The sequence below is a fragment of the Manis pentadactyla genome, chromosome 14 (assembly GCF_030020395.1).
Source record: "Manis pentadactyla isolate mManPen7 chromosome 14, mManPen7.hap1, whole genome shotgun sequence".
NCBI classification, from domain to species: domain Eukaryota; kingdom Metazoa; phylum Chordata; class Mammalia; order Pholidota; family Manidae; genus Manis; species Manis pentadactyla.
The window spans coordinates 16,971,708-16,998,110 of NC_080032.1; the positions used below are offsets into that span (position 1 = coordinate 16,971,708).

The following is a 26,403-nucleotide window of genomic DNA, read 5'->3' on the forward strand; positions in this document are numbered from 1 at the left end:
GCACCCACTGATGCCCTGGTGCTTGCCTGTCTTCTTTCTGTCCCTCCAGCACCCTTCCTCCCGACACCCCCCGTGCCTCTTCTCCCTTTTCCTTGCCCGTGTCCTGGTCTCCCTGATACCCTAGCCCCACGTTCATCTCCCCCTCCCTAAGTCTTTTTCTCTCATTCTAGACCTCTCTTGTAATTTCCACTCTCTCCTCTCTTTTTCCCAGTCCCATCCCTTTTCCTTCCCACTTAAAAAGAGTGTTGGCTGAGTGTTTTTCCATTATGTGCTCTTCAGACGAAGACAATTGGCCCTGCAGAAGTGAGCATGGGGAGGGGTCTGGCTTGGGCCAGCTGGTTTGGGCATCTGGGTTCCATCCCCTGGGGCCCTGGGGGTGTCTGGGCCTAGCTGACCAGGCAGAAAGGTGACAACGACCTCCAAGGGAGCCACTACCAGCCTTCCACCGTGCAAAAGCAAGACCAATTTAGCAGGAAAGAAAAACTAGAAGGAAAGGATTTTTCCTGCCTGCCAAGGACTCACTAGGAGGCCCCTCCTGGGGAAGCTTTGCAGTCTAGCTTTCAAAATAGTTCCCCTGATTCTTGTCCTGCAGGGTAATTATCTCTGGACTCCATTAGCCACATTGCAGTTCATCCACAGGGAACTCTCTAGGCCTGTGCTGTTCAGTATAGGAGCTACTAGCCACATCGATTTCAATTTAGATTAATTAAAGTGAAATAAACATATAAAGTTAATTACCCCATCATACCAGCCACATTTGGAGGGCTGTGGCTACCATGTTGGATAGTGCAGAAAACAAACACTTTCATGGTTACTGAAAGTTCTACTGGGCATCACTGGTCTAGCTAGACCCTTGCTATTTGAAGTGTGGCCCGTGGACCAGGGAACCTGTTAGATTTGCATGATATCTAGCCCAGACATGAATCAGAGTCTGCGTTTTTAACAGCATCCGCAGATGAAGGGTTTAATGTTGAGAAGCCATACTCTACAGTAGGAGTTGCAAACTCAGGTGCCTACAAGGCCAGAGCAAGTACCCTGAGTAAGAGAAGCTGGCCAGGTGGAGCCATGCAAAGTGCAGAGTGAGCCCAGGTCCATCTAGGGAAGATATTCACTCTAGCACCCATGTGGACCTGCACTGCAGCAGCTCTCCTGTTTCAAAGAAAAGCCCAAATAGTTTTATGTGCATATACTTACTTTAAAATATTAGCAATGTATTACATTTTTTAAAATGCTTGGTGACCACTCTGCCTACCCACCCCCCCACTGTCGGTTGGATAGAGCCTTAGAGCCAACTTTGGGTGCCACCTGGTCCCCCTCCCACCCCTCCCAGCTCCCGGCCTCAGTTCTGTCGGCTCAGGGTAATCTGCCCTGCTTCAGAATGAACCCAAGGGAGACTTAAAGGAGGCAAATGACTGCCAAAAGTGCCGGGATGTGTGTTCTAAAACCTATGGGCCATTGGTTTCTGATGATCTTTGCATTGCTTACCTCCACGAGGAGAGGAAATTGCAAGTAAAGGAAAAGTTTTCACTCTCTTGCCCCTCCCACCTCACATCCTTAATTAAGAACCATCTGTTCCTTGAACAACTGTATACACTCAGTGAGGCTATTTTGAACCTGAATTCTCACTGCTCTTGAGCCCTTGTCTTGGGTCAGCTTCCCTGGGGAAATCGCCTCCTGCCTCAATTGGTAAGTGGGCTCTGCCGGAGCCCAGCTCCCACGTGGTAACCAGAGCCAGCCTGCTGGAAGGCACCGGCTCTCTTGAGGCTGACATCTGAAGAAGGGCCCCCTCCCACCTTCTAGGCTGTACCCCCTTTGCTCAAAGGCCACAGATGCTTCTACATAAGAAGCAAAAGGAACTTTCCAGAAGTCCTCCAGCTTCTTGCTTCCTACCCCCCTCCCCTGGTGGCAGGAAGTTGAAAATATAGTTGGTTTCCATGGTGATGGCAGCTCAGGCTCAGCAGAGAAATCAAATCCCTGGGTCAGTCCAAAGCTTTAACTTTACCACCAACACCCCCGTCCCGCCCCTGCGATGACATGCAGCTAACAACACTTCCAGGCATCAGATCTGAATTCGAGCTTCTCACTTTTGTCCCTTCCTGTGGTCCCTAAAAGTAATAGAAATAGAAGAAAGGTAACAGGGACAGGGGCTTGGATGACGTGGTTTGCATCAGGAAGCATTTGTTTAGCATTAGCTGTGTGCCCAGCTTTTAGTGTGGCTGTCGGGATGATACAGAGGGGAAGGCTCTTCTTTCAGGGGTCGAGGTGGCCTTGTTTAGGACAGATGTTTCAGTGTGTGGCAGGGTGCATTAGCCTGAGAAATCCCACAAGTGACAGAAGATGATCCTAACACTAAGGCTAGAGCCAGGGCAGGTGGCTGTTTTGAGCTTGTCCACTGATTACAGACCCTGAGAAATCAGGAGCCTCTTGGATCTGAAATGAGGTTCAGTTCTGAAATGAACACCAATGTGAAACAATCACGGCATTGACAACAGACAGACAGACTGATAGCCTCATTTTTATTATTATAATTTATCATTGTCAAGTCATATATTGACAATACAAAAATTTTAGAAACCACAGAAAATACCCACTGGCACTACCGCGACCCAATGACTACCATTTTTAGTGAATTCCCTTCCAGTCCTGGGTGGGCCTTCGAGGTAAGGTCTGAGGTCTGCTCTCCTGGCATGATGGTACAAAGCCCAAGTGGTACTTAAACTCCCCAATTGCTGTTTTTACCCCTACGGATCCAGCAAGGTTAGTCCGAACAGAGTCCGTCCCCTGTGACATCAACAACCCTCTGCGGAAGCCACCCCGGTATTCAGACCTGCATATCAGTCAGACGCTCCCCAAAACCAACAAAATCAGCAAGGTGAGGATGGAGTCTGCCGGGTCGGGGCATGCTGGCGCTGGGGGCACCTGGGTGGGTTGATCTGGGAATGTTGCCTCCCCCCAGCCCACTTGGGCACCCCTAACCCTGTGTGAGCTGTGTCAAGTGAAGCTCGGGGGGCATCCAGCTCAGTGGAGAGTGCATGTGCCAGAACTCTGTCGGATTTCGAGAGAGAGCACGTGGAAATGAGAATGAATGAGTGTGTCGAGGAGGGTGTGGCAGGTAGAGCAGAAGAGCCTGAGTGGGGGGTTCCTTAGTGGTCTGGACCTCCCCCTCTTTGCTCTGTGAGATGTTCTGCCATCTGCTGAGATTAGCTTTGCAGATGGTTCTGGGCTTTCTGACACATCTGTTGAATCAAACCACCAAGAGACAAGGTCTATTTCTGAGCTACTTCTAGAGGATGGGTGGATGGATGTGTGGGGGGCCCCAAGCTCTGAGCCACAGCCAGTTTGGTTGGCTTCTGGCTGCTGCTTTCTTTCCAGTGTGGCCTGGAAATTTCCAGCATGATTTCCACATCCTTTGTTTGATCTGTTGGTCAGAGTGCACCAAAGCTATCCCAGAGGCACTTTCAACCTTACAGCCAGAAGCAAAGGTTGCATGTGCCAACAGGTGGTTTCCCAAGCCCCACAATACTTTCATTCATTGTATTGAAGGTAGATAATTTTCAGATCAACCCAAGCATGTGGGAAGTCGCCCTATGCCTGTGTTCAGGATGCAGATGAGTATTGTGGTGGCCATGTGAGCTCTCATTGACAAGGCTCCGTGTTGCTTGTCTGCATAAGGTTGAAGAGGGCTTGCCCCCTCCACAGTCTGTTCCCCACACAGCAGCCAGTGATTCTTAATGAATGTAATTTGAATCAAGTTACCCTTTGCATAAAAGCCATTCAGTGGCTTTCTATTGTATTTACAAAATAAATCAGACTTCTGACTGCAGCCTGCAAGGCCATGCATAATTTGGCCCCTGCCTCCATCTCTGACCTCCCCTTCCATGCCTCCCCACCAAAGCCCATATGCTCTTTCTCTCTCCTGCTATCTTCTACCATTTTTACTACTAGATCTGTCATTCACCATCTGGTTCCATGTAGCATCATCTTAGCAATTGGGAGCATGGCCTCTGAAGTCAGGCAAACCTTGCAGCCAATCTTGGCTTCCTCCACTTAGTAATTGTGAGACTCTGGGCTAGTAACTTAATCTCTCTTAGCCTCAGTTTTCCTGTATGTAAAATGGGTGTATTTCAGTTATTTACTACTGTGCAACAAACCACCTCAAACTTAGTTATATACATACAACAGTAACCCTTTCATTATGCTCATGGAGTCTGTGGGTCAGGAATTGCCTAAGTGTCCATCAGTAGATGAATGGATAAAGAAGATGTGGTACATATACACAATGGAATATTATTCAGCCATAAGAAGAAAACAAATCCTACCATTTGCAACAACATGGATGGACCTAGAGGGTATTATGCTCAGTGAAATAAGCCAGGTGGAGAAAGATAAGTACCAAATGATTTCACTCATATGTGGAGTATAAGAACAAAGAAAAACTGAAGGAACAAAACAGCAGCAGAATCACAGAACCCAAGAATGGACTAACAGTTACCAAAGGGAAATGGACTGGGGAGGATGGGAGGGAAGGGAGGAATAAGGGCAGGGAAAAAGAAAGGGAGCATTACAATTAGCATGTATAATGTGGGGGGGCATGGGGAGGGCTGTACAACACAGAGAAGACAAGTAGTGATTCACAGCATCTTACTACGCTGATGGACAGTGATTGTAATGGGGTTTGTGGGGGGTACTTGGTGAAGGAGGGAGCCTAGTAAACATAATGTTCTTCATGTAATTGTAGATTAATGATAACAAAATTAAAAAAAAAAGAATGCATACAGTAGGGATAGTTTGTTTCTGCTCCATGATGTCTAGGGACTCAACTGGGAGAACTCACCCAGCTGGGAGCTGGAATCATCTAGAACAGGGATTGGCAAACTATGGCTTACAGGACAAATCCAGCCCAGGACCTGTTTTTGTGAATAAAACTATATTGGAACAAGCCACACTCATGTTGTCTATGGCTGCTTTCACACTACAGTTAACAGTTATGTAATTCTAACAGAGACCACATGACTCACAAAGCCTAAAATATTTACTGTTTGGCCATTTCAAGAAAAAGTTTGCCAACCACTGAGCTAGGGGCTCCTTCACTCACCTGTCTGGTGCCTGGGTGGGGATGAGTCAAAGGCTGGACTCTGTGCAGACTCAATGGGAGTCTCTACATGTGGACTTGCCCTGTGTCTTGGGCTTCCTTACAATATGGCTGCTTCAGAGTAGTCAGCTTCTGACATGGCAGCTCAGGGCTGGAAGAGTGACTGTCTTAGCAGACAAGGTAGAAATTGTGTGGGTTTTTATAACCTAGCATTATAAAAGCCCATCCAATGTCTTGGCTTGTCACTAGCTGAGGGCTGGCAGTGTTGGTTCTGCTACACAGATCTTCTTTAACTTGCAATGGGGTTACGTCCCAATAAACCATTGTAAATTGAAAGTACTGTTAAGTCAGAATTGCATTTAATACACCTAACTACTGAACATCGCGGCTTAACCTAGCCTAACTTAAACGTGCTCAGAACAATTACTTTAGCCTACAGTTGGGCAAAGTCATTAACGCAAAGCCTATTTTATAATAAAGTGCAGGATATCTTATGAATTTATTGTATACGCTACTGAAAGTGAAAAATAGACTGCTTCTGCGGGCACAGAATGATTTAAGTGTATCAGTCAGAATTTATCCTTATGATCACATGGCTAACTGGGAGCTGAGGCTCACTGCCGCTGCCCAGCATCATGAGTGAGGATCACACTGCATAATGCTAGTCCAGGAAAAGATCAAAATTCAAAGTACAGTTTCTACTGATGTGCACCACTATCACATAATCATAAAGTTGAAAATTTGTAAGTCGAACCATCGTTAAGTTGGAGACAGTCTGTTTCCCACTGATGGAATTAGTCACAAGCCTACCCTAATCAGATTCAAGAAGAGGAGGCATAGATCCCACCTGTGGATGGGCAGAATCCACAGAATTTGCAGCTGTGTTGCAAAAGTCTCTTGGGGGGTAATAAGAGCACCACCTTCAGAGAGTTGTTTTGGCATGAAATGAAATAATCATCATAAGAACACTTATGTAGTTCCTGGCACACAGTAAGTGTCCAGGGAATTGTAGTTACTGTTACCTTAAAGTTGAAATCTTGGGCTTACAATCAAAATGTCAGGCTTGGTCCTCTTTTCCTTTGTTTTTTGCAAAAGATATCCCCACCTCTGGGGGGTATGTTGGGGGCTCGAATGGTGAGGCTCCTGGGAAGTAATTGTGCATATGCCTACAGCCCATCCTTTCTTTCCTTTATGATGTCTTGGGGCCCAGTTGCTCACAGCCATCCTGAGACCTTTCTCTCTGGCTTTACAGCATCTTCATGTCAGATGGGACAGAAGCATGGGCCAGCTAGATCAGTGACTGTGACATTGTTCTGCTTGTCTGCCAGCAGAATTTGATAAGAGTAATAAATTAACCTCTATTTAGAATGCAGCTTTGACATGCAGGTGGACAGGATCTATCAGAGGGCTGAGTTATTTTTTTCCCCTCTTTCTCTTCTCACTGGCTTCATGCAGATTCACTTTGTCAGGCTATGATGCGGTTAGTGCAATAGATTTCTGAGCCAATTTAGCTTGAAGACTTCCTTTTCATTGCTCTCTGTCTCCTTTCCTGTCTGGCTTAGTCAATCCAGGTTCACAAAAGCCCAGCTTTTTCAATCCTGGCTGTTTTTGAGTATGCATTTCAGAGTCAGAAGGCTCAGGCTTGAAACTCAGTTCCTTCCCTTGTTATGTGATCATAGCAAGATCTCCCTGACTTGGTTTTCCCCATGTTACATGGGTAATCTAATAGTAGCCATTACTGGGCTTGTAGGGATTGGATGCAGTGATAATGTGTAAAGGATTTCATCTGACACTAGATACCTGGGCGTGGAATAGCTTGATGAAGAAGACAGAGAATGCAGAGGAGGAAGAGTAGGGAAGGAGGAAGAGGGTGGAAGAGATGGAGGAGACGGAGGTGCAGGAGACGTGGCCGCAACTGCCAACCCCTTAGGGGACCAGTCAACAATGCTCGTCCGTCCACATCAAGGCGTCAAAAAGCCCATCTGCTGTGGTGTCCAAGGCTGAAGATCTGCCTGCTGCAGTGATGCTATTTGAAGTGTCTGCATGCTGGCTTGCTCTTCATTGGGTTGCAAGGATCAGACACCACCTAGGCTAGCTCAGCAAAAGGAATCGTCTATTTTAAGAGTGGACACCAGGCAATGAGAGAAAGGGAAATCACAGTTTAGGAGCTGGGTCTCATGAAACTAGACACGGAGGACAGTCTTGCGCTCAGGCCAGCTCCTGGACCTGCAGCAAGACCCTGGGACATTATTCTGGTCCTCCATCATGACTGTGACTCGGCTACTCTTTGTGGGTCTGCTCTGGTCTGTTACTGTTGACTGGCATCCACATCTTTACTCCCATCTTTTCTCTGTGTTATTGATAGATAGTTCCTGCTGCTCATAACCTCAGCTGATTTGAGTTGAGGCTCAAATGGGCCTGTTGAACCTCATCTCCTCTCCACCTTTGCTCATAATTCTTTCCACTATTCTTCCTGTTGACTCAGCTCATCTTTTTGTCCCATATCATAGGTCACTGACTAGCTGCTATTGTGTCCTGACCTATGATCCTGTGTTGGGAGTGAGCTATGGAGGTCACAAGACAAGTATGGCTGTTTAGGACAGTCTATTCACTGAAGTCTATTGGGTTGGAGGGTGGGGACAGTTTCCTTAGGGACAGTTCAGGTGAGAGGTAGTTACCATCACTGCCATGTCCAGATCACTGCACAACTGGGTGAAATGGGAATCTGGCAGATAAACATGCTTCTGTTTGATTCCCAGGGTCAGATGTGAGTTTCTGTTTCTGGGCTGGGAGTTGGGACCTGGATCACTAACTCTTTACGACCCCAGCACATCGCTCCTTCTGAGTCTTAGTGTCCTCCTCTACCGAATGAAGGGGTTGGACTGGATGGTCTCTGAAGGACGTTTCCACATCTTAGCTGAGCTCAAAAGGGGAATTACACCTTTCCCTGCATGATCTGGTAGAGTTTGAGTTTCCCTCTGATGAAACACAACCTCCAGCTGCTGGTCCCCTTGGGACACAAATCTACCTGTGACCTGAGGAAGACTGAACAGTAGAAATTACACAGTCTGGATGACAGAAGGAAAATGGACTGAAAAAAATGAAAAGAGTCTCAGGGATCCTTGGGAAGATAATAAAAGGCATAGCATTCATGTCGTCAGAGCCCTGGAAGGAGAGGGGAAAGGGGGCAGGGCTGAAAAAGTTCTCAGAAGGATAATGGTCAGAAACTTCCCTAACTGGGCAAAATACATAAAACTCTGTTCCTATTTTTTGGATTATGAAACAAATGCATATACCATATTCATGGATCGGAAGACTCAACATAGTTACGATGTCAATTCTCTTCAAAATTAATATCCAGTGCCTGTAAGATTAATATCAAAATCCCTGTAAGAGTTTTTTTGCAGATGATAACAAGATTATTACAAAAGTTATGTGAAAAGGCAAAGGCACTTGATTCAGCTAAACACAATTTTGAAAAAGAATAAAGTGGGAAGATTCAGTCAATTCAGTTTCAAGACTTAGCCTAGAGTTAAGTCACCAAGACTGAAGGGAATACACAGATAAGCAAGTAAGCACATGAAAAGATCTTCAATATCATTAGCCATTAGGAAAATACAAATTAAAACTACAGTGACAATCACGACACTTTTATCACAATGGCTACAATGAAAAAATAATGACAATTCTAAACACTGTCTAGGATGCACTCATACATTCCTGGCGTAAAATGTGCAGCCGTGCCACAGAACAGTTTCAATTTTCTTTAAAAACTAAACATGCAATTACCATATTATCCAGAAATTGCACTCCTGAATGTTTGCTCTTTTATTTCCAGAGAAATAAAAACTTTTCCACACACATCCTTTACATGAATATATTTATAGCAGTTTTGTCCACAGTAGCCCACAGGGGAAACAACCTAGCTGCTATGCAATGGGTGAGCGGTCAAACTGTGATACATCTGTATCACGGAATAGACTGCAAAAAATAAAAAATAGAAAAGGAACAAACCACTGATACATGCAGTCACTTGGATGAGTCTCCAGAGAATTACTCTTGAGTGCAAAAAGCCAGTCCAAAAAGGTTACATACTGTATGATTATATTTATATAGCATTCTTGAAATAACAAAATTCTAGAAAAGAAGAACAGATTAGTGGTGCTGGTGGTTAAAGATGGGAGGAAGGGTTGGTAAGGAGAGAGGGAAGTGGGTGTGACATGGGGATCCCTGTAGTGACAGAAATGTTCTGTATCTTGACTGTATCAATTCACTGTCTGGGTTGTGATAAATTGTACTGTACTTTTGCAAGATGCTGTCATTGGAGAAAACTGGGTAAGGATGCGTGGGATCTCTTGCTTTTTACAACTGCATGTAATTCTGCAGTTACCACAAAAAAAAAGTTTGATTGCAAAAGTACATACTGTCATCAACATAATCGGTACCATTTATTGATGACAAAGTGCCTCAGCCAATGCTAGGGGTGTAGGTACATACACAGCCTTATTCAAACTTCACAGCAGACCCATGAGGTGGGTGTTCTTAACCCACGTGAAGGACATGGAGAGACTGAAGCTCACAGAAGTAGAGTCACTGACGTGGAGGCAGGTGACCAGTGGGAGGGAGTGGCTTGGGGTGGGTGCCATGCACAGCACAGGGCACACCCATGGGCATCCGGCTGGAGAAAGACCATTTCCCCTCCCTTCTTGCCCTTCTATGTCGTTTGATGTTTGTTATACTGACTCCAGAGTTTGGCAGGTAAATACACCTGTTGACACATAACCAGGTGGCACAAAACCACCCGTTGGGCAGCTGGAGCCAATCTCAGCAAAGACCTCTGAATAAGGCAGGGACCGAGTGATCACTCTCTGGAGTGTAAACACATCGAGGTGCCCCTGAGAACTCTTAGCTCTGCTGGCTTTGAGAGGCAAGGATCTCTTTTATATGATGTGGAGATTTGTTAATAATATTCCCATTTTACAGTGGGCAAAACTGAGGAACGGAGAAGGTAACGAGGCATTTTGTCCAGGACTCATGGCAAGGAGGTGGCTCTGGGATTTGAGACTGGGTTTGCCTGACTCAGGGTTCTGCTTATGGTAGTTTCCTGGGGCCGTAACAAAGTGCCACAAACTAGGTATCTAAAAACAACAGACATGTCAGGCTCCAGCTGACACAGGAGGGAGGACGCTGAAGGCTCGTCTCACAGTCCCGGGGGCCAGAAGTCTGGAAACAGGTGTCGGCGGGGTTCGTTCCTTCTGGAGGCTGTGGGGAAGAGTCCGTTCCATGCCCCTCTCCTAGCCTGTGGTGGCTCCGGCAATCCCGGGTGGTCCTCGGCCTATAGAAGCATCAGTCCAGTCTCTACTTCCATCTGCATGTGGCCTTCTCTGCATGTCTCTCCTTCTCTCGTTCTTATAAGGATGCTTGACATTGGACTTAGGGTCCATCCTGATGCAGAATGGTCTCATCTTGAGATCCTTACCTTAATTACATCTGCAAAGATCTTTATCCAAATCAGGTCACGTTCTGAGTTTCCAAGTGGATGTGTCTCTTGGGGAAACACTATTCAGCCCGCTGCACTACTCCTAACACCCCCGACCCCCACCTGCACCCCGAGGGCTGTCCTGAGGGTGCACAGGTGGAGTCTGTCTCCCTCGTTGCTTAGAGCAGGCTCAGGGGCCCGGAGAAGCAGCGCTGGCTCCAGCTGACACAGGAGGGAGGACGCTGAAGGCTCATTCTCATCCTGTCTTGTGAGCCGCCAGGCTGCCGGTTCTTTAATAAACGCTCAGGAGGAGAGGTGTTAGGACGGGAAGAACACTCTGGGCACCGCAGCGTGCGACTTTCAAAATCAGGGAGGCACAGGGAGCGTGACTGTCGCCTGTGTGGCTTTGATTACCTGGTAACCTTTCACGCTGGAGTCCAGACAGTGGAGAGGAATTTTGCCTCCAGAAACTGTGCATTCCACAGCGGGCAGCAACCCGGGGCTGGGGGCAGGGGGCGCTGAGGAGGGAGGTGTGACTCTGGGAGGGCCTGGTGGTTGAGCAGGCCGGGGTCTTGCCCTGCTCAGTGCCCTCTCACCACTGTGTCTCTGCTTCCCTGCCTGTTCCCTGGCCCCCACCCTGTTTTCTTTCTGCAGGACCACATCCCCGTCCCTTACCAGCCCGACTCAAGCAGCAACCCCTCCTCCACGACATCCTCCACACCCTCCTCGCCAGCACCCCCGCTCCCTCCGAGCGCCACACCGCCTTCTCCGCTCCACCCTTCCCCACAGTGCACGAGGCAGCAGAAGAACTTCAACCTGCCAGGTACCTCCATGTCTGGGGGAGTCACGGTGGGGTAGGCGTCCTGCCAGAACTGTGTCTGGGCCAGCCCATGCTTAAAAGCACTGGATCGAAGGCATGTGGGTTGCCTCTGACCATATGCAGGGCAGTCGTCACCTGTACCCTTTCCGATCTTCAGAGGAACCACAAGGTAAGAATTATCAACTCCATTTTACAGAGGATGACACCAGGCTCAGAGAAGTAAAGGGACCCTTAAGAGACTCTGTCTTTTGTAAGCAGCAACCCAGTGTCTCCACCTAAGTCTAAGCCACAGGGGAAGCCATCTGCTGTGGAGCTGGCAGCTATCTTAGGAGCTAAATTGGTTGGAACTGGCAGCAGGATCTTATGCTAAGGATCTCAGGGGCCACCTACCCAAGCAGGGCTGCATACTGAGATTTACCCCGACGGCAGCACAGGGCTGTGAGGTAGCGGGCTGGAGTTCTGGATTCAGCATCCAGCTCCGTCATGTTCCTGCCATGTGACCTCGGAAGTCAGCTCTCGCCTTCAGAAGGTTGGGGGTGGGAGAGAGGACCCCGAAGGTGCTCCTGGCTCGTGAATCCCTGGGCTCTCAGCTGCTGACCTGAGACTGTGCCTACGCTGGGGGATGCTAGCAAAGCCCCTCAAGAGCTGTCTTGGCTCGTTGGCCTCCTTTGTCATTAGACTTAAGAAAAGGACCTTTCTCTGCTCTCAGGTGGGCGGAACCTAAGAGTCTTCCATCCTCTTGCAGGGCCCAGAGCCCATGTCCTGTTCCAGGGCCCCAGGATGTTCCCAGTTCAGCCATATTGTGGCACCACAGCTGACTTCATGAGGGAAGCTGGTGGGATGCAGTCTGGCTTGGCCAGTTGGAACCAGAGTCTAGAACTGGGTTGTTCGACATGATACTCATCAGTTACACGTGGCTATTTAAGTGAATTAAAATTAAGTATAATTAAAAATTGAATTCCCCAGTCATGCCGGCCACTTTTCAAGTACTCAGTAGCCGCCTGTGACTGCCAAACTGGATACCGCAGGTATAGGAAGTTCCACTGGACAGTGCTGGTTGCGTGCTGATTTCCTCCTGAGCCAGTGGGCCCCGCACAGGGACACAGCCCCAGGTCCTTAGCCGCAGGTGACACATCAGAGCATGACCAGCCATGACTGAATGGCTGGTAGGCAAACAGAGGCCTAACCCCAGACCTGGGCAACTCCCAGACACAGCCACCCCTTTAAGGACAGCTGATCGTGTCACCTGCCCCCCCCTGTTTTGATCTGGGCCATGTGCATAGGACGAGGATGTGTTCTGAAGTCCTGCCACCTTGGGATTTTTTTTTGTTACATTCAAGCCTGAGGCAGCCTCATATCTGTGTGAGGGCTACTTGCCTGGCGGCCACCAAGGACCATAATGTATCAGCAGCTGGAGTCATCTCAGGATGTAGCCCGCAAGTCAATTAGGCTAAAATTGCCCAGTGTGTCCACAGGCTGAGGGCTGTGCCACGCCTCCTGCATGGGCCGTTTCCACGTCTCTGGAGGGGGCTGAATGGAATAAAGACCCTTTGGCACCCATGACCCCCAAGCTTTGGGGGAAGTGGGTCTGGGTGCTTTCTTAGAACTGATTCCAGCCCCATCCCCTAAGACACTGACTTGAGGGGTATTTTCCCTGAGGCTGCTGCCTGTTTACAAGCCAAGTCTGAGAAAGAACCTCTTTAGGGAGAGCCATGTGTCAAAGCACCACAGCTCTCCTTATGCCTGCATGACTCTGCTGGCATCTGTAGACAAGAGACCTGACTAAGCAGGGTGCTCCCCGAGTCCCTAGGCGCCTTCATTCCCTCAGAGTCCCCAGGAAGGGGCCCTTGCCAATTTGCTGGGCTAGCCTGCCAGCAGATCAGCGCCTGCTCCATGGCATATCCCCACAGTGTCCTGACCCTCTTTTGGGGAGTGGGCTAAGGGGTCCTTTGCAGAAAACCACTTTACAACAACAGTTAAAGAGTATGGGCTCTGGAGCCAGGCTGCTTGGGCTCAGTGCCTGCTCCTTAGTATCTGCATGATGTTCAGCCAGGAGCTTACCTCTCTGTGCCTCCGTTCCCTCATCTTTAAAATGGGGATGATAATAGTATCTACTTGGTAGAATCACTGAAGGCCATACATCGTCATACATGTACAAAGCTTAGCAGAGTGCCTGTCTCTTTGAAGAGCTCAACAAATGCTAGCTCTTGCCATGATAATTACATAAACACAAGAATAACAAATTACCATGGCTGCCATTTGGGATATTTCTCATCATCACTGCTAATTAATATGGGCCTCACCCAAATTGTGGAAATAAAGATGAAATCCTCATGAACCCCGGCGTTGGGAGTATGAAACAAATTAAAGCTTTTGGGAAGGTAATTTAGCATTTTTTGTCAAAATCCTAAATGGACATTCCTCGGACCAGCAATATCCCTTCTAAGACTGTATGTACAGAAATGCTTGCACAAGGCACAGGGATATTTGTGTGTGAAGATTTCATTCCCAGCACTGAAGAATTTGGATTCAGCCCAAATGCCCACCATGGGAGGAAAGTGTGAATACACTGCAATGTATCTGTATAACCAGATACTCAGCCACCCTTCAAAAGAACAGAGTAGCTCTTTGTAGATATCCTGACGTGGAGAGATACCCATAATATCTTTCAAGTGGGAAAAATAAGGGATTTGCAAAGCAATTGGTATAATACCATCCTGTTTATTGTAAAATAATTATATGTCTTTGTATATGTATGTGTGTATATATATATTTGTATACGTGCAAAAATAAGTGCAAGAATTCATGGCAGCTGTTTCTAAGAAGAGGAATTTATTTTATGCACTTCCGTAGTGGATATCTTAACAGGGAGCATGCTCCAGTTTTATAACTGAATAATAATAAAACGCAATGTTGAAATGGAAGACAAACTAGGACCTCCTGGAAGAGCAGCCAGACTTTCCCCGGTCTTAGGAGATTTTAACGAATTTACCCCAGGGTGACAAGTGCCTGTCCTGTTCATACAAGGGCCTCGTCACCTGTCACTCTCTTGACTGAGCCTCTATAGATAGGAAGTGGAGCTTGGTTCTGGTTCCCTGCCAGGTACTGAGTTTTCTGAAGACTGTTCAAGCTAATGTCTTGGCATAACAATGTCCTCGGAATTGACTGATCTAGAACATTCTTATCCAAAATGGGCATCGACTCACTTGTTAGCCTCAGGACATGTGAAGGAAGAGTCTTCAGTTAGAAAACCAATGGCAGGCACAGGCTTGGCAGGATTTGTGACTGTGCTCTGCCAGGTGGGGTGACCTTGTTCCGTGCCATTGTCTCTGAATCCCGGTGCCATGCTGGATGCGGCAAGTGTAGGGTGGGGTTAAGAGAGCTACATGGACAGGCTGACCTGGGTTTGGATCCCAGGTTTTTCCCTTCTTATCTCCTAGCCTTGAGTGTGGCACTGACTCTGCTTAGGTCTCAGTTTCTCATCTCTGAAATGGGGCTGATGATACAGGCTTGTGTGACGTTTGCTGTGGCGAGACACATGAAGGGGCCTTGTAAGGCCTGTTATATGGATTTCTGATACTGGACTATTCAAATACCTTCTTCTTTCCTTGGGGCCACCAGGCGTCATCCTGACCCACCCATATGCACAGCAGGAAATGGCAAAATGGCCCAAAAGAAGAAAACAGGAGGCAGAATTGGCCTTTGGTGGTGATTGCAAGATTTCCAAGATTTCACGTGGGCTCATGAAAGAGTTTCTCCCACTTCAGAACCTCCCACCTCCCCTCTTGTAGTTCTGGAGGTCACAGGTGCAAAGTCAGTGTCAATTTCTTCTATATAATTTTTTTCCCTAAGTAGGAAGAATAATGATCCCCACAGATTTACAGAATCTGTGAATATATTACTTTAAAGAAAAAAGAACTTCACAGATTTGATTGAGTGAAGGATCTTGGGGTGGAATGATTTGCCCTGGATTACCTGGATGGACTCTACATTTTAAGCCACAAGGATCCTTAAAAGAGGGAGGCAAGAAACAGTTGCATGAAGAGATGCTCCACATCGCTAATCCTCAGGGAAATGCAAATTAATACCGCAATGAGATATCACCTCACACCAGTCAGAATGGCCACCATCCAAAAGGCAGACAACAACGAATGCTGGCAAGGATGCAAGAAGGGAGAACCTTCTACACTGTTGGTGGGAATGTAAATTAGTTCAACCACTTTGGAAAGCAATATGGAGATTCCTTAAAAAACTAAAAATAGAAATATCATTTGACCCAGGAATTCCACTTTTAGGAATTTACCCTAAAAAACAAAACACGATCCCAGATTCAAAAAGACATATGCACCCCTATGTTTATTGCCCCACTATTTACAATAGCCAAGACATGGGTAAACATCCTAAGTGTCCATCAGTAGATGAGTGGATAAAGAAGATGTGGTACATATACACAATGGAATATTACTCAGCCATAAGAAGAAAGCAAATCCTACCATTTGCAACAATATGGATGGAGCTAGAGGGTATTATGCTCAGTGAAATAAGCCAGGCGGAAAAAGACAAGTACCAGATAATTTCACTCATTTGTGGAATGTAACAACAAAGCACAAACTGAAGGGACAAAACAGTAGCAGACTCACAGAACGCAAGAATGGACTAGTGGTTGCCAAAGAGAAAGGGTTGGGGAGGTTGGGTAGAAGGGATTAACGGGCATTATGATTGGCACATATAATAGGGGGGGGGGCACGGGGAAGGCAGTACAGCAGAGAGAAGACAAGTAGTGACTCTATAGCATCTTACTATGTTGATGGACAGTGACTATAATGGGTTATGTGGTGGGGACTTGATAATAGGGGGTATTACAGTAACCACAATGTTGCTCATGTGAACCCTTCATAAGATTGTATATCAGTGATACAACTGATGCTCTCTTTCTCTTGCAAGCATCCCACTACTACAAATACAAGCAGCAGTTCATCTTTCCAGGTGAGTTCTGTGTGGGCTCGGCCCCTTCTGAGCCAGCCCCTTGAGGGGTGGGAGTGGCTGGAGGGGATGGAGGTAAATATTGGAGTGGACATGTTCAGAGAGGGTGGTGGTGGAATCAGCGGAGCCCAGGGTAATGGCTGGCCGTGGAAGTGGACAAGAGTAGGGTGGGAGGTCCCAAGGGCACAGTGCTGCGAGGGGGATCCCGAGACACAAGGGAGAGGCTTGAGAGGTCGTCTGCAGTGGGAGGGTGGGCACAGGTGAGGAGCGGTCCAGAGCCACGTGGCAGGGGACAGATGGCAGAGGGGCTGGGTGGGCACTGGGGGATGTGCACGTGAGTGGCTCATCATCCCAAAGGGAACTCTGAACTCTTGGTTCAGAGATGACAGTAGGTGCTCAGGCCAGAGGCTGGGGGTTGGTTCCTGGCAGCCCCCTGGTTAATGGTGGGGAATTTGATTCAGCATGTCTTCTAGAACACTGTGGCATCTAAGCAGGGGAAGTTCAAGTGGTCAAGGGAGGGAGAGGGCATTGGCTGCCGCAGGGATGCATCATCTGCTAGACGTTACCAGCCACCACGTCTCCCAGGAAGCAAAGGCCTTGGGGGTGGTCATGGAGTCCATGTTTGGCTTCTGACAGTCTAATTCCTGTCACTCAGATGTGGTACCAGTACCAGAGACACCAACCCGGGCGCCCCAGGTCATTCTGCATCCAGTGACCTCGAATCCAATGTAAGTGGAACAGGGACCTCCTACCCCTGCCCCGGACCCTCAGGCTGCTCAGAATCACCTGCCCTGGACCCCCAATCCACTCCGGATCCCCTGCCCCAGACCCTCAGGCCGCTCAGGATCGCCTGCCCTGGACCCTCAGTCCACTCAGGATCCCCTGCCCTGGACCCTCAGGCTACTCAGGACCCCCTTCCCTGGACCCTCAGGCTACTCAGGATCCCCTGCCCTGGACCCTCAGTCCGCTCAGGACCCCCTGCCCTAGACCCTCAGTCCGCTCAGGATCCCCTGCCCTGGACCCTCAGGCTACTCAGGACCCCCTTCCCTGGACCCTCAGGCTACTCAGGATCCCCTGCCCTGGACCCTCAGTCCGCTCAGGACCCCCTGCCCTGGACCCTCAGTCTGCTCAGGACCCCCTGCCCTAGACCCTCAGTCCACTTGGGATCCCCTGCCCTGGACCCCCAATGCACTCAGAATCCCCTGCTCTGGACCCCCAATCCACACAGGATCCCCTGCCCTGGACCCTCAGGCTACTCAGGACCCCCTGCCCTGGACCCTCAGGCTGCTCAGGATCCCCTGCCCTGGACCCTCAGTCAGCTCAGGATCCCCTGCCCTGGACCCTCAGTCAGCTCAGGATCCCCTGCCCTGGACCCTCAGTCAGCTCAGGATCCCCTGCCCTGGACCCTCAGGCTGCTCAGGATCTTTCCTCCTCTTCCTGAAGCTGAAGGGGTGGAGATGGAGGGAGAAGTACGAGGGGAACAGAGAGACACAGGGAATGACCGCGCAGAAAGGGAGTGCGCAGCCCAGGCTGAGAGAGGCGACACTGGCTCCCACAAGCCCACCCTGCCTCGTGTCCCTGGCTCTGCCTGTCAAGTGTGATTTCCGGGGGTTGGATCATTTCCTTAGGACTCCAGACACTTCTATGAGCAGAAAGACAACTTTCCCCAGGTAATAGCTAGAGCTTAGTGAAAGAGTGTTATTCTACATCACTGTCCCCTCCTTTAAAAAGTATAATTTAGGTTTATACCAGGGATCTGCAAACTATAACCAACAGACAAATCCAACTTGCTGTTTTTATAAAGTTATTAGAACACAGCCATGCCCATTTGTTTATAATGTACTGTCTGTGGTGGTTTTCAAACTACAACCATAGAGTTGAGTAGTTGCTGTAGAGACCACGTGACTCACCAAGTCTGAAATACTTTTTGGCCCTTAACAGGCAAGTTTGCTGACTTTTGGTTTATACCATTATAAAAATAACAGGAGCTAATTTAATAAAATTTGGACTATCCTGTAGAAACAGAAAGGAAGAACAATCCATCATAACTGCACCACTCTTAGAACTTCGATGTGTGGTCTTTCTATTCATATGTTACATACCTGTGAATCACGATATAGTTTCCAACGTCCTTTATCCCTTAATGCTATAACATTCCATGTTCCATTGTTCCAGGCTCTTGATCGATAGACATTGTTTTTAATGACTATAAAATATATCATATTGATGTAGAATAATTTCCTTAACTATTTCCTAATTGCCAGCTCTTCCATCTTCCCATACTTCACTGTTATAAACAATGCTGCAACATACATCTTTGCATGTGGTACCTTTGGCATCCTTGAGATACAGACCCTCCTTCCAGGTGGTCTATCCCTTGTGCAGCCAAAGTGAGATCACTTTCCTTAACTTCTCTGATTGTGACCGAAGTTGGGGGCACACCAGAGACTAATTTCAATTTCACTGTTTTCCTAACTCAAGTTTTTGCCCACTTAGTTTTCTTTCTGGCTCCCCTAACTGCTCCATCCATTCTGACCCATGTTCTAGACTTGGTTAAGGATCCAAATGGTACGTCTCTGAAATGAAAGGCACAGCAATTTGCCGGGGACATGGTGCTGACATCTAGCTCCAGATCATTTCTCTGCTGCACATAAACCAATTCCACAATTTGTGCAAGACGAACTCCAGGTTATTAACTGACAGTCAGGGAGCACCAGTGAAAAACAGACTCAATAGCTGCCTGCAATCTGCTTAAATGTGCGTGAAGTGATGGGAACGAACTCTTTGCAGAAGGGAAATAATTGAATCGCCCTGACTGCTGTAATCACGCCTTGATGCAGGCAGAGGGGGCCTGCCTGTTCTGTTGTTGGGTGTAAGAAGGGACTCCAGCTGGATTGTTCCACCCAAATCTCCCCCAGGCACCAAGTTCACAGCATTTCAGCTGTCATTGTGCGATTTCGTTCTGCCTTCCCAGGCTGTACTATAAATAATTGGTTAATAAGAAAGAAAACACCACTTTGTTAACTGATCCTTCTTTTCCCTTTCTTGCCATCTTTTAGACTCCCTGCCACCACTGCCAGCAAGTGAATTGACTCTGTCTGCAGGGTCAGCAGCTTCCTGGGCTCTGAGGCTCGGGACAGGGGCGGGCCCCCCAGTGAATGGGTGGATGGGGGCATCTGCTGAGGAGAGGCATGGTATTCATCGTGATTCCTTCCCCCCATCAAATTCCACTCTTTCTGTGCCTTCAGCAGCCCAGTTACTGTCCCCTGCTGCACTCCAAAAACACAAACACATCCTCTACTCCAAACCCCTGAAAACCCCTCTAACACTGTGCCCTACACCCCATCACGTACCATGCACTCCGAGACGCCCCTCCACCCAGTTGCACACCCCATTTACACCATCAACACACAGCATGGCTCCAACATCCATATGCACAGAACCACACCTGCACAGACACACCCGTAATACCCACCACTACTCAATATGTACTTAGTACTCACACACACACTGTGCCTCAGCACCCATGCTGAGTGTTCCCAAACTCAGAACACCCCTGCAGCTCATGAAGGCATCACTCGTGTGTGCGCACACGTGCCTGCAGAGGCATGTACACACGCACCCCGTGCCCTCCAGGCTCGCTTCCTTCTCCTCATTCTCACTCCACACATCCTCATTCCATGTGACTGGAAAGGTGCAACCCAAATGCTGTGAACTTTTAAATACTTCCAGTAATCCTCTCTGCTGGGAATTCCCATCACCCTCCAGTTATTCAGTTCATACCTAGCTTTTGGTCCCTGGCACTTTTAGCCTTTCTGCACAGTATCTGTGTAATTTATGTTCCTTAGTAACAATTCAATATTCCTTAAAATCAGGAGGCAGGCCATTTTCAACTCTATATCCCTCAAAGGGCCTAGCACTGTTCCTGGCCCATACGGGTTTCCCCTGCCCTCCGAAAGTAGAGCGTTCCTTGGAAACCTTTTGCAAGCCAAAATGGTGTAAAGCAAAGAAATAATAATCATTTATTCATATGGAAAAATGTTTGAAGATTCCCAGACCCCAAAAATAACCTCTCAGGCTTTTCTGATACTCTAGGACACATCTTGCTAATGGATGCACAAAATAAACCAAGATAAAGCCCAGATGCTCACAGACATCATTCAAAGCTCTGGTAGCTTGGCGTTGAGTGTAGTTTCCAGGGAAGGAGCTTGGTGGGGCCACGCTCACTGCTCTGAGGGCACGGTTCCTTTATAACAGCTCGCTGCAAAACAGACACCATGAGATTTTCGCTTTTCACCCTTTTTTCATAAAAGCAAAAATCCTCTTCAGCTTTATTTCAATCAGTAGAAACGGGTTCTTTCATAAAAGCAAAATGGTGGAATGAGAACTTCAGAAAGCAAGGGATCCCTGTGATTCTAATTAAATCGAAATAATGAGCAAACAGGCCAACTCTAAGGCCCTCCTTAAGACTCCAAATCTGCGTGAGCTTTAGGAATCTGATCGATTCTTTCCTAGGGAACACCGAGAGCTCTGAGGATACTGCCACCCGTGGCACTTAGGACAATGTGTAAGGAAGTGGCTAGACTAGGGGAAGCCAAGCAGTGAAGAAAAATGAGCCCCAAGCAGCCCAGAGAATCTATTTAAAACAATGTCCTTGCACACTTCTTCTTCATGGCGATGTTACAGATTATTTTAGGTGCAAGCGCTGGAGTGAAGTTCGAGACAAAGGCCGGGTGGTGAGGATTTCTGTATCATTTCAGGGCTCTTCATGCATGGATAAACTCAATACACAGACCTACCTTTTCACCTAAAGGTCACATTTTCTTTCTTTCTTTAAAGCTTGGAAGGAAATCCGTTACTTCAGATTGAAGTGGAGCCAACCTCAGAGGTGAGAATCAGAGGGAAGCAGCTCTTTGTAAGGGCCGCTCAGAACTTGGCAACACCAGCTGGTGTCTTTCATGATGCAGAGGGCTTGAGGCTGGTGGGGCTGCAGTGGCCCTGTTTGATGGATGTTCTAACTCTGGGATGACAAGCAGGCGGGGCCCCTCCCAGCACCGAGCCTAAGGGGCCATTATATAGCGCGTATCATGGAAAAGCTGGCTGTGCAGAAGTTGGCAAGACACGTGCATTCTTGGTTGGAAAATGCATTTAGGGCCTGGTGAATACCAAGGGGGATGTGCTGCACTGCCTTCAAAAGAATACCTGGGAGAAGGTAGTGGCCTCAGGGACATTTGGCTTGGTGGAGGGCTGAGACTGTTCTGGGGCTGCCTCCCACCTGTCAGAGCCCCTAGAGAAATAAATGAGGTATCCTTGGTGAGAACCAGGAACTCACCTCTGCCAGTGTGTCCTGAGCCGGGAGGAATACAGTCAGGGTTTCCAGAGAAAATCGTGTCCTTTTCTGCAACTTTTGTGGTAGTTGAGACACTATCCTGGGGGAGGCTGGTGTTGCCTGTGACATTCTCCTGAGCGTGCCACTGGGGACGGCTTGCTCAAGTTTGGGGTCAGGAGGACCTGCAGCTGCCCTGAGGCCCCCTTCTCAGGCCCTCTCATCAGGCCTCAAACCTTTGGGCTTGTACCCGGCCCAGGGCACCTGCCACTCCCACACTGTGACGAAAGAATCAAGGGCAGGGTGCCCGCAACCCCCAGCACGGCCAGACACCAGCTGGGAGGTGGGCACCAATACCTTGAGTGCTTAACTGCTGTGGTGGTCATGCCTACACGACCTGAGTCGTGGGGCCACGCAGGATATGCAGACTTCTGGGCTGCTCACAGTCCGATTCAGAAGACAGCTGGGAGGGTTGCAAGGGGCAGGGATCTGCATTTCCTCAGACATCCGATCAGATGTTTCATATAGGTGCTTAGGTCCATGCAAAGAACTTCACAGGCCTTCACCTCATTGAAAAACCTCATGCCACCTCCAGGGACCAATTTTATTAGCCCCACTTTATGATGAGGAAAGGAAGACTCAGAGAAGTGGTAACTTGCTCAGGATCACACAGAGGCCAGATTCCAGCTCATCTGGTCTGACCATTAAGCCCATCCTGCCCACCTCTCCTGCGCCCCCAGCCATGTTGCTGCAGAGGAACCCCTGGCCTCTGGCCTGTGCAGAGTAGCTCTGATCTCTCCCAGTTTCTGATCCATCAATTCCCAATTCCTCAGGGGAAGCAAAAGGCATTCCATACGGAGGGTTGTCAATGTCCTAGATAGGCATATGGTGTGCCCATATTTTAGCCTGTTGCCTTACACGTGCACAAATAGGTAAGTCAACGCATCACGGTAGGTAGGAGAGCATTGGATATTAGCAGCCGGGCTGCCTGAGTCCGAATCCCAGCTCTGCCTGGCTGCATGACTGAGAGTGAGGAACTTCCAGGGGTGACTGTCCATCCCCATTTGCCAGGACTGAGGGGCTTCCCAAGGGGACCTTCAGTACCCAGACCAGGAAAGTCCCAGCAAACCAGAAGGGATAGTTCTCCCAGGATTTCTCCTCTTTAAGCCTCAGTTTCCCCCTTAGCACAAGAGAGGTGGAATTCAATGATCTGCCTTTCAGCTCCTTCACTGTGTACGATTCTAGGGAGAGAGATGTGCGTGCCAGCCATAGATGCCCAGTGACACATCCAGACCCACACATGCACAGCAAGACCCAGCAGGCCCTGGTGGGAAGGTGGGGCAGGAACAACTCTGACCTCTGTCCCCCCTCCCGACCACAGAATGAAGAGGGCCACGATGAGGCCGAGGAATCGGAGGATGACTTTGAGGAGATGAACCTGTCCCTCCTGTCGGCCCGGAGCTTCCCACGCAAGGCCAGCCAGACCAGCATCTTCCTGCAGGAGTGGGACATCCCGTTTGAGCAGCTGGAGGTCGGCGAGCTCATCGGCAAGGGCCGCTTTGGGCAGGTGTACCACGGCCGCTGGCACGGAGAGGTGGCCATCCGGCTGATTGACATCGAGAGGGATAACGAGGAGCAGCTGAAGGCCTTCAAGCGCGAGGTGATGGCCTACAGGCAGACACGGCATGAGAATGTCGTGCTCTTCATGGGCGCCTGCATGAGCCCGCCCCACCTGGCCATCATCACCAGGTCAGTCCTGCCCGGGCTTCCCACCCGGGCATTCATTTCAGTGCCATGCTTCCAGCAGAGCGGAGAAACAGGTTCTGGTTAATTCAGTGTTCTGGGGAATAGAGCGTCTCTTGCTCTACCAGTCACAGCTTATACGGTTTTGAGATTTGAGATTCCAGAAAATACTTTTAATGCTAACTTTGGCAGAGCAGTGCCATGGAAAGAGCACTGAATGGGGAGTTTGAAAAGTTGCCTCTAGACTCCCCTGTGCTCCAGGTATTTGTGAAACAGCATCTCTGAGACTCACTTGCTGCATTTTTTAATTGAATGGATTAGACTGGACCGGAGGTTGGCAAACTGTTTCTGTAAAGCACCCAGTAGTAAATATTTTCGGCTTTATGGGCTATATAGTTTCCATAGCAACTGCTCAACTCTGCTACTACAGTGTGAAGGCAAGATGTAAATGGAGGATGTGTGTGGCCGTGTGCCAATTAAACTTTATTTATAAAGCCTGGCAGCGGGCTGGATTTGGCCCTCTGGCCTTAGTTTGCCAGACCCTGGTCTGAGAGGCTGATAACTGTTATTCCGGCTTTCACAGGGCCACGGGCAGAGCACATGAGCAGAGCTTTGCTGTTATTGTTTCAAACGTCCAGGATCCATGATCTGTAGCTGCACCGAAGGGGTATTTCTTAGAAACCAACATCAAGAAAATGTCAGATGCTAGCAACTTTCTTGCACTTGCGATCTCTAACCTCTCCCAGTGACATGGGGCGTTGAATAAAATATAGCTTTAGTTTCCGGTGAACTTGTGCAACAATCCTCTGGTGTGTTTCTAAACTCTGGTAGTTGCTCCCCTGTGGCAGTAGCACTGGCCACAGGGCAGTGTTCTTGGTATGGCCTGTGATCCCGAGAGTCAGTCAGGAGCTCTCACCTTCCCAAACTCAAGGAATAAATCCCAAATACACAAGCCTTGCATCTTGACAGGTGCCACAGCAGGAGCTGTGGACTCAGGGAAGAGCTGGTGTGTCTTTGATGAGTTCCCTTGTGAGACAAAGGCCCCACAAGTCCATTTAGAAGACCTTGATCACCAGAAGGTGTTTTATTGTCTTTCACCATTGACTGTGCAGGTAATGTGTTCGCAAAGGATTGGAAGTGTAGGCACGGCTCTTCAGCCATTAAATCAGGGTAAGAAGGTGGTTCTCAAATCTGCACAGAAGTGGCTCTCAAATCATCAGCCCTGATAATATTCAGGGGCTGAGCTGTCCTAATGAGGTGGGTGTATCAGTAAGTTTTTGCTGAGAAGCAAACTACCTCAACACTTCATAGTTTTTCTCTGTTCTCTAGCCAGTTCCATGCTGAGTCAGGCTCAGAAGTCGCTGGGCACTTGGATGTGTCTGTGGTGAGCTGGCGGGTCACAGTGGGGCCTGGTCAGTCTGGGATGCCCTCACTCAGGTGTTTGCAGGTCAGTGGCCTGTCCGCTGGGTCCTCAGCTCTCGTCCACATGGCCTCTCACGTCCCAGCTGGCTAGCTCGGGCTCATTCCCGTGGTGGTCTCAGGGTTCCAAGTGCAGCAAGAAGTCAAGCCCTGATAGACAAGTGCCTTTTACACCTCTGTGTCACACTGGCTAATATACATTGGCCAAAACAAGTCACAGAGCCAGCCTAGATTCAAGAAAACAGACTCTCCCTGTGCACGGGAGGATTTGCAGGGTCATGTTGCAAGGGCGTGGATGCAGAGAGGGACAATGTGTGGCCATTTGCACAACCTACCACTGCAAAACCCTCCGCTTCCTCGCCTCCTCCCTTTCTTATCCCATTACGTGTCATCTTCGTTAGCAGTCCGTCAATTGCCCTTGCATTGGGGTGCACAGGTCTGGTTAGAAGGTGGTCTTCTCCCCACCACTGGCCTTCTTGCCCACTATCCCCACCAATCTGGTACTCCAAATTCCTCTCTGGTCACCTCCTCACCTCCTGGCCTGCTAACCCCTCTTTTTTACAACCCCAAATTAGAAATTTGAAATCCGTCATCTCCTTTCCTTCCTGCCTGGCCCCTTTCAGGACTCCTGCCTCCCACCTTCCAACTTTTTCCATGTTTAGATTGGAGACTGGTTACCTATCCTCCCTCACCCCTTTCCCAAGGGCTGGCTAATTGGAAGTGGATGAATTCAGTTAGCAGCCATCCTTGAAAAACGAGTGGTCATTATGAAAATGTGTTGCTCATCCTGCAAGCCAGCTGCGTTTGTAGCCCTTTTCTATTATACACAAAATTCTGCGTCCCCCTCCCCAAACACCATAACTGCCTGCAGATTTCACAAATAGCGCAGCCTTTTTCTGGCACCATGATAAAGACTCTGAAGCTTTGGGACATGTAATTGGTCTCTGAAGTGTTTTGGTATTTTGTATGAAGAAGCCAGATGAGCCCCAAAGAAGTGTCATTTATTCCATATTATTGTGTCATTATATGTTTATCTGAGGGAGGGGCTCTCTGCACCTTTCTCCTTCAGCTCTGTCCACTTATTGGCCATCAGATCTCTTATCCGAACATCTGGTTTGAAACCAAATATTTGAGTAATTTGATTAATCACTCCCATTCACACAATTGGCTGGCAGAGGTCGATGGTTGGGCAATAGCCAACCAACTGGAACAGTTTTTGGACCCTGGGTTTATTTTACAGGGAACAGAAGACCAGATAATTACCTGGCATATTCCAGATAAATTCACAATGGCGTGTTCTAGCCAATTACTTAGTAATTATCACCGAAGTTAACAAGTATTTCTAAGATTAGCTTTCTTGTAATGCAATGTGTATGGCTCTTGGGAAATGAGTAATAACCAACTAGTTACCCAATTGCTATATCCACAAATGCAATTAGCAGCAGGATGCTAAATCGTTTTACGATGGGGTCATTATAAGATTATTGCAAAGCTATGGACAGTGTGCATAGTCACTCATTTTAAAAACTCCAAATGGAATT

The 26,403-nt window shown here is 48.4% G+C and overlaps 1 protein-coding gene across 1 annotated transcript in view; it reads left to right on the plus strand.

Annotated features, from left to right (window-relative positions):
- The window catches only part of KSR2 (kinase suppressor of ras 2), a 362,570-nt gene that overhangs the window by 290,459 nt on the left and 45,708 nt on the right, over positions 1-26,403 (plus strand). Inside the window, exons 9-14 of the mRNA XM_057491701.1 lie at positions 2,746-2,872; positions 11,226-11,394; positions 16,336-16,377; positions 17,030-17,102; positions 21,214-21,262; positions 23,082-23,449. Coding sequence (XP_057347684.1) covers positions 2,746-2,872; positions 11,226-11,394; positions 16,336-16,377; positions 17,030-17,102; positions 21,214-21,262; positions 23,082-23,449 — 828 coding nt within the window. The remainder of the gene's footprint in view (positions 1-2,745; positions 2,873-11,225; positions 11,395-16,335; positions 16,378-17,029; positions 17,103-21,213; positions 21,263-23,081; positions 23,450-26,403) is intronic.